Here is a 12,454-nt window from a genome sequence, read left to right on the forward strand (position 1 = left end):
ACGACACCCTCGATTCTAACCTAGTCCATACCTCTGGAGCCTGCTGGATAATGGAGCACAGTTACAGTGAGATAATGTTATGACTAACTCCCCTTTAGGATGATGACGAGGCTGGAATGAACAGCGGTTTCCAAGATCCACATTGTGTCTCGAGAGGGTTCCAGTTCCGGGTCACATGCTAACTGTGCAGGGGGTGCTGCCTTCTACCGGTTGGAGCAACTTTTCATCAGCAGCTGGATCTCACACAGTTCATCTCTGGGTCAAAAGACAGCAGTAAATGCAATACGTAGTAATGCAGGATAAGTTAAAAAGTATATTAGTTAGCAAAGGATGCTTTCAGGCTGTTGATAATTGGAGTGCTTTATTCTCAAACTTTGTACAGTCCGATGACTAGCAGTAATGTGATTATACAGACTTTGCCACTTCCGGTCACTTGTACTGTGAAGTTCCGGGTAAGAATTGGTCTTGAGCAACCCATGCTTGCTGTAAATGGCGACGACTATGCTTGACGAAAGAGGCGACGAATGGGATCAGGTGGTCAGGCTCGCTGACTTGGTTGATGCATGTCATTGTATTCCAATTGTATCATATAGCTGGAATATTGCTGAGAGCGGCATTAAACAAACAAACAAAACAAAAACTTCTGGTCACATAGTAGCTGTGGGAGGGTATATGCCACACAACTGGTTGGAACAACTTCTGTAGCCAGGACCTCTCTCATCTCCGTATTCCTAGTCATAAAACAGCACTTAAAGCATTATGGTAGTGATGCAGGATAAGATAAAAAAATTATTCATTTGATAATCATCCAGTTTTCCTGGAAAGTGAGGCATTTCAAAAGAAAAGCATTAAAGACCAGACATATTAAACAAAACTGAGTCTGACAAAGAAATTATAACGTGTGAGTAGGGATGATGATTGACTTTTTGAATTTGTTACACTACCTATGTGAAGCAACACAGTTGTCACTGGTCATGATCTGTGACATCTTCCCATGGCAAGGGCGTTAACTTACAATTAAAATCCAGTTTCCACCCTTGCCAAACTAGGCTGGAATTCTGGAGTTAAATTTCGGCTGGGCTAACGAGTCTATGCATAGCCCAATTTATTTCATGTAATGAACGAGACATCAGGTTTGTAAACAAAAGGGATTTCAACATGCAGATTTCATTCGACTGCAGGATTAGCAAAGCATGTGTACCGCCAACTGTGTGTAGACAGCTATTTTGCAAATCTTTTCATGAGTATGTTCATATGTCTGCATGTCTTTGTTTGTATTAGGGCTGGGACGGGTAACTCTGGTACTCAGGTTGAGTGGGTACTGAGTAGGATCCGGGTACCTGAAGGACTACCTGGACCAGTGGTTAGTCACGTGATATATTGTTTAATGGCAACAATCATCTGGAACTCTATGGTTACACTATAAGTGACTAATGTTCGCATTTCTTTCTGACTAAGCACCAGTCCTTCTGACTATATATGTTTGAATAAAGATAAAACTTCAGTCAACTTCAGTGTATGCATAACCATATCGTTTTATATGTGTATCTGAATACATTTTGCCAGGGCTACGGTCAAACTATTTCCAATCGGATATTTAGACCTATCTTTTAAGACCTACAACGGGTACCCGGGTAGGGTCGGGTAATAGGGGAGCGGGTACCCGGGTAGTAAATTTGGACTCGTCCCAGCCCTAGTTTGAATATATATGTTTGCATGTGTGCATGTATATATATGTCCATACTCACCGGCCTAAAGTTGTTGGAGTACACCTCTGCCTGCAGAAATGTCTGAATGTCTCTGATGTTGTTCAGAGTAGCACTCATGCCAACAATCTGTGTCCCTGACAACAGACAGACACATACTCCATAAATTACAGTTAATAATAAATAATTCCACTCCTGCACATAGTAGATGTTGTCATATACTGCAGCCAGCATCATCCAACAGGACTCTAAGTAAACCAGGCTTGAGCACTGATTTATGTGAGACAGTGTGCCACATTGTTACCACAATGAGTGAGTGAGTTGGATTAAAGGCTGCTTTGAACAGTATTCCAGTTATACCACAGCCTGTCAACACGGTTATGCTGCTAACAAACATAATCGGGGCGAAACAGGTTTCCAACCCAAGACCACAGATTTCTGGAGTGTCCAAGGGATGCAACTCTGTACAGGGAATTGAAGTGCCTTAGACAACAGAGCCACCTGTGCCCCTTGTTACCCCTGTGTCCACAAGTTAGTTGTCTCTAACAGCAAGCATGGAGAACATGGGACCTATCTGCCAAATTCCAGAGGCTACCAGTTTTCTGGGTCAACGAGTCCCAGGGAGTCTCTCTAATGTTGAGACTTTTTCAAGATCCCTTCAAAGTCATTGGAAATAACTCTATAGCATGTGCCATGCACACATACATGGAACGAAAGATTTATTGATTCATCAGTTACTTTTATCCAAGATGCTATATATTGATAGGACCATACTCGTGTGTAGAATACAAACAACATACAAATCAAGGATACAACAGCACCACAAACTAACCAAAATAGCAATACTAAGTATTTGTGTCCTTGTCAAATTAGTTACAACCTTTGACTGAAATTATAATCATACTGACAAACATGTATCTGAAAATGATTAGAATTAAAGGAACATCCTTGCACAGATCCATCGTTTTGTTTGCAATACATATGAGTATGTACCACAATACAGCCACTGACTTGGTTGATGCATGTCATCATATCCCACTTGCATAGATCGATGCTCATTATGTCAATCACAGTCTGGTCCAGACTCTGTTATTTACAGACTGGAATATTTCACAGTGTGATGTTAAACAACAAATAAACAAACAAATAAAACTACATATTGCAATAAATTGCTGAACAATTTTCAAAATTTCCCTTAACACAAAGCACATGCAGTACCCCCACAGTGCAGCAACTTGAGTAACGCTGCCTCCAGTATGGCCCCGACACAAAGCATGTAGAGTAACCCAACTCACCCCCACAGTGCAGCAACTTGAGTAACGCTGCCTCCAGTATGGCCCCGACACAAAGCATGTAGAGTAACCCAACTCACCCCCACAGTGCAGCAACTTGAGTAACGCTGCCTCCAGTATGTCCCCGACACAAAGCATGTAGAGTAACCCAACTCACCCCCACAGTGCAGCAACTTGAGTAACGCTGCCTCCAGTATGGCCCCGACACAAAGCATGTAGAGTAACCCAAAGCACCCCCACAGTGCAGCAACTTGAGTAACGCAGCCTCCAGTATGGTCCCGACACAAAGCATGTAGAGTAACCCAACTCACCCCCACAGTGCAGCAACTTGAGTAACGCTGCCTCCAGTATGGCCCCGACACAAAGCATGTAGAGTAACCCAACTCACCCCCACAGTGCAGCAACTTGAGTAACGCAGCCTCCAGTATGGTCCCGACACAAAGCATGTAGAGTAACCCAACTCACCCCCACAGTGCAGCAACTTGAGTAACGCTGCCTCCAGTATGGCCCCGACACAAAGCATGTAGAGTAACCCAACTCACCCCCACAGTGCAGCAACTTGAGTAACGCTGCCTCCAGTATGGCCCCGACACAAAGCATGTAGAGTAACCCAACTCACCCCCACAGTGCAGCAACTTGAGTAACGCTGCCTCCAGTATGGCCCCGACACAAAGCATGTAGAGTAACCCAACTCACCCCCACAGTGCAGCAACTTGAGTAACGCTGCCTCCAGTATGGCCCCGACACAAAACATGTAGAGTAACCCAACTCACCCCCACAGTGCAGCAACTTGAGTAACGCTGCCTCCAGTATGGCCCCGACACAAAGCATGTAGAGTAACCCAACTCACCCCCACAGTGCAGCAACTTGAGTAACGCTGCCTCCAGTATGGCCCCGACACAAAGCATGTAGAGTAACCCAACTCACCCCCACAGTGCAGCAACTTGAGTAACGCTGCCTCCAGTATGGCCCCGACACAAAGCATGTAGAGTAACCCAACTCACCCCCACAGTGCAGCAACTTGAGTAACGCTGCCTCCAGTATGGCCCCGACACAAAGCATGTAGAGTAACCCAACTCACCCCCACAGTGCAGCAACTTGAGTAACGCTGCCTCCAGTATGGCCCCTCTACTTCCTCCCTCTCCTATCATGTGTAGCTGGAACAAATCACACTTCATCCGAGTCCATCATCAATACGTCATGTGTATGTATACACTTAATTCCTCCATCACCCATGAATATATAGTCTGCTTTGCGGTCTAGTCGCTATGTTTAACCTACAAATCAAGCGACGTCCAGATTCCAGCAAGTGCTCAGACCAGTGAGTGTTCAGATGACATCTGCAACACTGCCTGCATGTGCAACATGTGCCAAAGCCTTACAGCCTTTTTCTCCTTTCTCCTTTACTGAACAGAGCAGGGCTCATTTGACTTCCCTGAGTTATAAACATCCTCATTTCATAATGAAATTAAAGAGAGATACATGACACTATTACACTGCATATCAGCCCCAAGTATTCCTGGGTGGTGGAGGAATGAAGCGTGTACACACATGTGGAGTAGTTTCATCAGCCCACACCAACTGTTTTGTTTTACAGATTTGTTTGTCAATAAACCGAGACGTATGAAGCAAAAAGCATGTCACGTTATGAAACTGAAGCATCTGATAGATATACCCGAAGTTGATATTCTAACATCAGAATTCCAGAGAAGCTGTATATTTGTACAATTAATGCCAAACATATCACCATAACCCAATTAATTCCGAGTTGTGTACAAATATGAATGAAAACTACAAAACCCCAACAGTCTAACACTGCGGGTAATTCCCCAATGTAGCCTTTAGATCTGGCATACACGTCTGAACAGGTCTTTATTTACTGGCAGAATGCAGGCATCACATGTTTATACAAGAACTCTTATAAAGTGAATAATACACAAAGTGCTATGTCATGCTTATTTTGTAACTGAGACACATATTGCTGTTGTGAGATTATGCAATATACCGGGTATGACACATTGGGGCAGGCCATGAACTGATGGAAATTACAAGTTAGTTAAAAAATCATTTTAAGCAGAATTATATATAAAATAGGTCAAGTCATTCGTTTAAAAATTATCTGAAGCCGTACCAATGTTTCAGCTGGAGACAAATGGCATAAGGACATTTCATGACATTCTCATATATCATTGCCAAATATGAAAAAAGTCTGGATGTCCTAGAAAACAGCCCAGTGTGAGAAACTGTGCTCACCTCATCCACAACCACAAGGCCCAGAGAGTCGAGGTAGTGAGTTTCTATCATGCTGTTCACCAGGGAGTGGGCCTTCTCCAAGGTAGCTATGTAGAGGGTCCGCTTGCGGCGCCGCTTGACAGGAGGGAACCTCCCCTTGCTTCCGGCGTACTCTTCAACAAGGAAGTCCAGTTCCAGGGCAAACTGACACAGGTTCCGTACCTAGTAACCATGGTAACAGGAACAGTACATATTATGTTCTATGATGTCAGTCTCACATTGTCGATGTCATGGTTATTCTATTACTGGTTTCACATGGTTTCAATACAATTGATAACTTCAAAAATTCCTTTGCAAAATACAGAAATTCTAAGACTCTGAAGACATGGTAAAATCAGTCACACACACACCAATATATACCACTAAACTAGGGGATACTGAAGTATTTCATACTGTTACAAAACTTACAACAGCAGCCTGAGGTAATGTTATAATGTTTTGTTCTGTTTGTAGTGGCAATGCAGTTGATCAATCATTGCAAAGGTTAACAATCACTGATTGTTTTGAAGTTGTCTCTTTTCATTTTTCATATCCATCAAGGATAAAACAAATGCTCCGGTAAATAAAAATATATTCAAAGTAGTATTTTTATATTTTCTAAATGTGTTTTTGGACATTGGTCAGTTGACATTTTTTTTAACAAAATCACAAACATAGGTTGCTGGGGACCTATTCTTACCCAGAATCTCCAGTGGATAAAACAAGTGTTGACTTTTGAGTATACCTTTTCCTGTACGATGGAGACATAAGGCAGGATGAGGATGGCATCTTTCTTCTTACACAGCAGCTCACGAAGGATGAGTATCTCGGCAACTAAAGTCTTGCCTCCACTGGTGGGGAGGGAGTAGATCAGATTCCTGCCCTGGAGCACTGCTGGGAGTTGGAGACATTCTTCCTGCCAATCTGATCAACATCAACAACAGTGTTAGAAAGTGTGTTCTGATGTCCTAGAGGACATTTTAAGTTGCATTCAACGACAGTATTTTTAAGCCTGTGAGAACCCAGTAAGTAATTCGTATTCATAATTAGCTGTAGAGATAAATGTCCTTCTGTATTTCATATTAATAGATCAATTCCCTCACCATAGAACTTCTTAATTCCTCTGTGAGTCTCCAGCAGCTTTTGCACCTTGGAGGGAAGGCCATAGAACGGCCCTATGTCCACATCTGTGCCCTGCTTCTGTATCGCTAGAGCCTCCATCTGAGCCTGCTCCAATACCGTCTCCCGGAGCAGATCCACGGCGTGATTCACTCCAGACGGAGCCATGGAGTTGCGCTTCATCTTCTGCTTGAGTCTATCCTTTAAAGACAAATGTTTAGTCCCTTCATGTACAGCATCTCCTGTCCCACCACTCACAGCGGGCTGGACTTTGAAGGTTCCTCCATCAGTTGCAGAACTTCCATTTGGTTTGCTTGTTGCCTTGACTACCACACTGTCAATTCCGCATCTCACAGATTCAACTGCATCTGATGTGTTTGATGTTGTATGAACACTCGGAGAGTCAGATTTCTCCAACTTTCTAACTAATGCCATTTTTTCCCCTGGTATCTGTCAACAACAAAATGTAAATCATACATATATTGTCTGTTCTACTGGGTTATCTCCTATATGATGATAAACAAACGATTCATATTGTTCATGCATCCTTTTTGTGAAAACCTTCTCAGCTTGACCAGTCTTTGTGTCTGTTCAAAGTCTAAGCCAAGTAAACCCTATTTTGATCTTACATACATGGTAACAGTCTGAACTTAGATCTTAGCATCATTTATAGTTCAGTTTGGTGTTATCATACCAGATCTCACAAGACCAAACTAGTAAAATCTAGATATTTGTATACTTATCCAGCATTACTCTTTAATGCATTTACTCCTTGTTTTGACAAAATAAAGGAGCTATGTGAGGTCCAGCTGAAGAAGTTGTTCCAACTTGTTGTGTGGCTAATCCCATCACACTGCCCACGTGACCACAAAAGTGATGACATCACGGACCATCACATTACTGCTCGATCCTAACATCTGAAAACATTGTTGGGACGCAGCTCAGCGACAGTTGGGCCACTTTAGACGTAGAAATGCAGGATAAGTACACAAAAATAAAAAATATCTAGTTTTAACTTGAATTTTTAACTTCTCCTGCATTACTACTTTATGCATTTTATCTAACTGTACAGCGGAGGGCATGCCTTCAGATGCGGTCTTCAGTGACATAAACTCTCCACTAGTTTACGGAAGTTGTTGAGCGCATCACTTGTGCAGATCTGTAACTACTTCCACCAGTCCTGTCCGCGGACGGTACGAGAGTATGAGGACGTCCCGGAGAAATTAGCGTGCACTAAAGTCTTGAAACTGATTTACCAAGCCAAACTGCTGGTTAGCAGAATAGCCCCCCTGTCAGGCGTGCGAACACTGCGCAAGTCGGGTAAGGCTCGCTCTATACAGGGAGAGAATTTTAATGGCGACGAGGACTGGAGACCTGGACTTCCAAAAAACATCCTTCCATGATGGTTCTTATAGAGCAGTCACCTTGTACAGCCATCGTAGAGGCAACCACTCAAATCTCATGAGTGTTAACAGCTGTCGGCAAGGTTGCCAATTTCATAAGCCTGAAGTATGACAGCTCTCAACCATAATGATACAGTGTTGTGGTTGGCTTCGGTCCTTGAATAAAAGTTGTTTCAAAGCACCACGCAAAGTCTTGGAGCAATGGATATAACTCACAATGCACGCACAGGGCATAATTAAGAGTTTTTCCTCATCTTCCGCTCCCACGATCGATGATACAGATGGGATGGAGAAAGACCGGTCGGGCTGTCCTGGTAATTGATTCTTGGCAGTGAAATCCGGGCACAGTCCGAGGTGACTGACTCTGTGTGTACCACGCTCAAGCATACATGGGTAATGTCGGAATAGTGAAGCTCACTAACCCTTGCCACCGTGGCCAGTGCCAAAAACATATAGTTTTTTGGTGAGGTTATAAAACAATGTAGCATGAAGAGGCTCAAACGACTGAGCACGAAAAATGACAATCCTGTGTGGGAGGGCAAAACTTGGCCTTCTGATCTTCAAGGTGCAATGAGCAAGTGGAGAGCCACCAGAATATAATCAAGTCCATTGAAAATGCAATTAAATCTTCAGATGGTGTGTATTTAATTTCAATGAAAGAATACCAAATGAAACCAACAGTAGTGACAAACATAACCATCACATGAAATGTTAACATTAAAGCCTGTAAGCAACACGTCCGTGGATGATGTCACCGAGGATCAGGTATGTACACCTTGTGCTCTGATGCATGCCTGTAGTCGCCGAGGCATGGACTGACACAGATGCCTCAGGAAAGGTTTTGGGATGTTCTGCCAGTGATGTTGTAGGGACTGTGTCAACTCTGCCACTGTCTGAGGTGGTTGCTGTTGAGTTTGAACCCTCAGTCCAAGCTTGTCCCACAAGTGTTCAATTGGATTCATGTCAAGTCAGATGGCAGGCACGTCATCACACAGATGTTGTTCCTGGTCAGAAAGTTTCCTGTGAACCTTGCAGTGTGTGGAGGTGCATTGTCATACTGGAAGACAAGCTGATGTTGAACCAGTAATGGCAACAGTGCTGGACGAAGAATAATGTTCACATTACCTCGAGCATTGAGGTTGCCTTATATAACCAAGAATGAGCATTGATAGCACCATTTCATTGCCTCCTAATGCGGCGTTGACGGGTCCCAAAAGTCCTCCTGGTTGTATCTACAGTTAATTGAAACCTGTTTCAAAGGTACAAAAGACAGATGTGACGGTCTTGGCGCGGTGTTGTCACAGGTGCCTCACCAGGTCTCGGACGGTCTGCAGCTGTCCCTGTTGCGTTGAAAGATGCCACAGTGGAGTTATCATGCATGGATGGACGTTTAAATGTCTGGCAACGATCACTTGAGTTGCCTCTTCTTGCAGCATTCCGATCGCTTGGTTCCTCCCATTCCTTTTTTGAGGTGACAATGAAGGGTGGTGCCTTGTTACCCCGCATGAAGTAAGCATGCAAACCAATCTGTACAAATACACTGCACAGCTAACATTAGGTCCTAACTCTGGTCGGAGATCCTGATGTTTACAGGTCAGAGAGTTCTGACATGTTACCGTGGCACTGAGTACAACGGGTCATAAATCTGCAATGAAGCAGGTGTAATCACAATGTGTTCCCAGCATGATTGAGTGTGTATGTAATATTCTAAATACCAGAACAGAGGTTAAAGGGTAAGATTCTGCAAAGAAAAGTACATAAAACACTTTAATAACCATAGGTAGGCATAGGTACAACAACGTATAAGTACCAAACACAAAGAATACAAAATGCATGACACAAAATAACGTGGCCACAACTGGCACAAAGTGAATTCAAAATGGCTAATTGGAACAACAATACACCTGATACTTATTGTGACAAAAAGCCACCATCAAGTGTTAATTATTAATGCAATCGCAAAAAAAGAAGGTAAGACATAAAGTCACAAACCATATGAAGGAAATAAATCACAAAAAACAAATAGTGTTGAGTGACACACAAAGGATGTCAATGAATCAGGAGCTTGACTATTCAGTCTGCGTGACAGAAGTAGTGTGATGGTCTGTGACGTCATTACTTCTGTGGTAACCTGGGCGCTGTGTGATGGGATTAGCCAAACAACTAGTTGGAACAACTTCTTCTTCATATGAACCTCACACAGGTTCTTCTTTCTATAAAAAGAAGCAGTAAATGCATTAAGGAGTAATGCAGGATAAGTTACTCACAATTTTACTAGACTTAGGTTAGAGTTTGCGAGAAATTCAACGTTGAAATACTGACTGACAGGCAAAAGAAAGCCAAATAAAATATTTTTGATGAAAAGGATGTCCTGTTTACTTATTATGACATTTGATTGGTCAGTAAATTATCAATAAAAATCAAGGGGAGGAAATTTAAGATCGTGAAAACCTTGTGGATTGGTCCAGGGGTTAGTGAAGGTTTACGGAAATGCGAGCCCTGGAGATATAGAGGATGGGCACAGACTGGTTGACAGCAAAACATGGATACATTCAGTAATCAGGGTGAATCCACGGTCAAGATCAAGATTGGTCTAGCAATGCTTCCAACAGTATTTCAGTCACCATGATTACAGGTGTGCCAGCTAAATCCTGTTACTGATTGAGGATAGATTCCTTGTCGGTGATTCCTTGTCTACTGGTATGTGTCTAGTGGAACAATGTATTTGTCACACCCTGCCGCTGGCCTCCCATCCCCTCTATCATAGAAACATATATACATTATACATACATATAATGACTACAAGGTATCGGTAAATGATCAGAGTTAAACAGCGATAACATATTCTGAATTGCAATAACCTTTATCATTTTGAATCAATCATTTAAAAAATTAATCACCAGATTACCACATAATCATCATAATAGCAAATAACATCAAGGAACCAAGGACCCTCAATAACAGTAACACTGCAAAATGTAGTGGTTCCTTACATTTTGCTTAATTCCATAACAACTAATAACTTACATGTGAATTACTCTTCTCTGGATAAGATGAATGATTTTCACTACAGAATGAGTTAATGAACCAGTCTTCTTCAAAAGAGAATGAGTCGTGAGCCTGTGAATGCATTGTGTGCTTCTGGGTTTTTTCGTGATGCTTTTTGGCACTGCTAACAATATTACTGGAGTCAAGCAGAGATGAGGCACTTCTTTTCCTTGAACGAGCAACCCTTCTAGTTGGACCAGCTTCATCACTCTCCATCTGAATACATGATATAACCTTATTGACATTTGAAATTTTTAAGGGGTTTGCTGTACACATGTTATCATAACGACTAGTGGACCAAACTGTTTTGTTTCTATTGCTGATGTAGGTAGCTGTCCTTACGATATCCTCTCATCCGTTCAATTTTGACATCATTTTTAATATGCCACAAAATCTGTACATAGGTCAAAGACTTGTTCCCGAGAAATGCAATAATAATAATAATAATAAGTTAATGGCAAAAGTCAATAAGTCTGAACGTTTCAAAATGATGAATCATAACAACAAATCAATGCAAAACAGTTAATGATTGGATTGGATTATATATGATCTGGACATTAAACTTTGAGATAAGAAAAGCTCTTGACTAGTCACTATAGCTCTAGACAGCGTTTTCCTCATCTTCCCGAGGCAAGAGAGTAAACTGACTTTAAAAGTCCACTTTACACCCTTGCCGAACTAGGCTCAATCGTCGCGCAACCTGTGGCTATTACCAATTATGTCTCTTCTCAGCCTCTCCCATGGACCAATCAGATTCCACCTCTCGTATCACTTCCGTTTGCTTCACACAAAATGGTGGCACCCAGTCATGATGATCTGATCGATAATCAAGATCTACATTGTGATAAAACAGGTCTTACATTGCATAATGCATCAAATCACGTTAGCACATTGATTACACACATGAAAAGATTTGGAAAATATCTGCTGATAACGAGTTGGACATGCTTTGCAAATCCTGCAATCGACCGAAATCTACACGACAGTTTACAAACTAGATTTCGATTTCGGTGCGCGATTTTGATTGGACTATGCATTGATTCATTAGTCCAGTAAAAATGTAACTCCATAATACCAGCCTAGTTCGGCAAGGGTTACATAGATAACTGGTCCCTAGCCAGTAGTGTGAAAAGAATATGCTCATGATGAAGTCACTGAAGACAATATCTTAACAAAGGACATGTTTGAAAGATATGACCAGACATTACTTACAAGTATAATCCTTGTACTAGTTCGTCGTGTACTTCTTTCCACTCTAGCATATAAATAGTGATTATGCAGCCGTGTAATGGATGATTGAATGCCTCAAATCAACACAAGACACTAGTCTTTTAGTCACTAGCATAGAACAGTTTCTAAAGTTCTTGCCAAAAAGTAGGGCTAATAAACTTTGATGAGCCACATATTGTTATGGTTCGTGTTGCCATAACCTACGGATGTAGGATGGATGTCATCTACCACAGCTCTATGTTTATGAAAACCAGAGACCATACACCTGTATATGGTCTCCGTGAAAACAAATAGATAGGCCCTATAGCTGTGAAAACTTCAAAATTGCCACCGTTTTGTAAAGGGAGATTACTCTATATGAAATCAAATCGCTCACATCAACGAA

General features: G+C 42.1%; 1 protein-coding gene across 2 annotated transcripts in view; it reads right to left on the reverse strand.

Annotated features, from left to right (window-relative positions):
- The window catches only part of LOC124121925 (helicase POLQ-like), a 30,383-nt gene extending 17,961 nt beyond the window's left edge, over positions 1-12,422 (reverse strand). Inside the window, exons 1-7 of one of the 2 annotated variants that reach the window (XM_048385148.1) lie at positions 12,052-12,422; positions 10,819-11,055; positions 6,373-6,838; positions 6,015-6,193; positions 5,252-5,452; positions 4,080-4,155; positions 1,749-1,843 (exon numbers count right to left, since the gene is read on the reverse strand). In XM_048385148.1, the coding sequence (XP_048241105.1) occupies positions 1,749-1,843; positions 4,080-4,155; positions 5,252-5,452; positions 6,015-6,193; positions 6,373-6,838; positions 10,819-11,055 (1,254 nt within the window). In that variant the 5' untranslated portion in view covers positions 12,052-12,422. Of the gene's footprint in view, positions 1-1,748; positions 1,844-4,079; positions 4,156-5,251; positions 5,453-6,014; positions 6,194-6,372; positions 6,839-10,818; positions 11,056-11,552; positions 11,609-12,051 lie in introns of those variants that run through there. The other variant, XM_048385149.1, reaches the window with a different exon arrangement.
- Positions 12,423-12,454: the final 32 nt, after the last annotated feature.

Source organism: Haliotis rufescens, unplaced genomic scaffold (genome assembly GCF_023055435.1).
Source record: "Haliotis rufescens isolate VD_foot unplaced genomic scaffold, xgHalRufe1.0.p SCAF_54, whole genome shotgun sequence".
Classification (NCBI taxonomy): domain Eukaryota; kingdom Metazoa; phylum Mollusca; class Gastropoda; order Lepetellida; family Haliotidae; genus Haliotis; species Haliotis rufescens.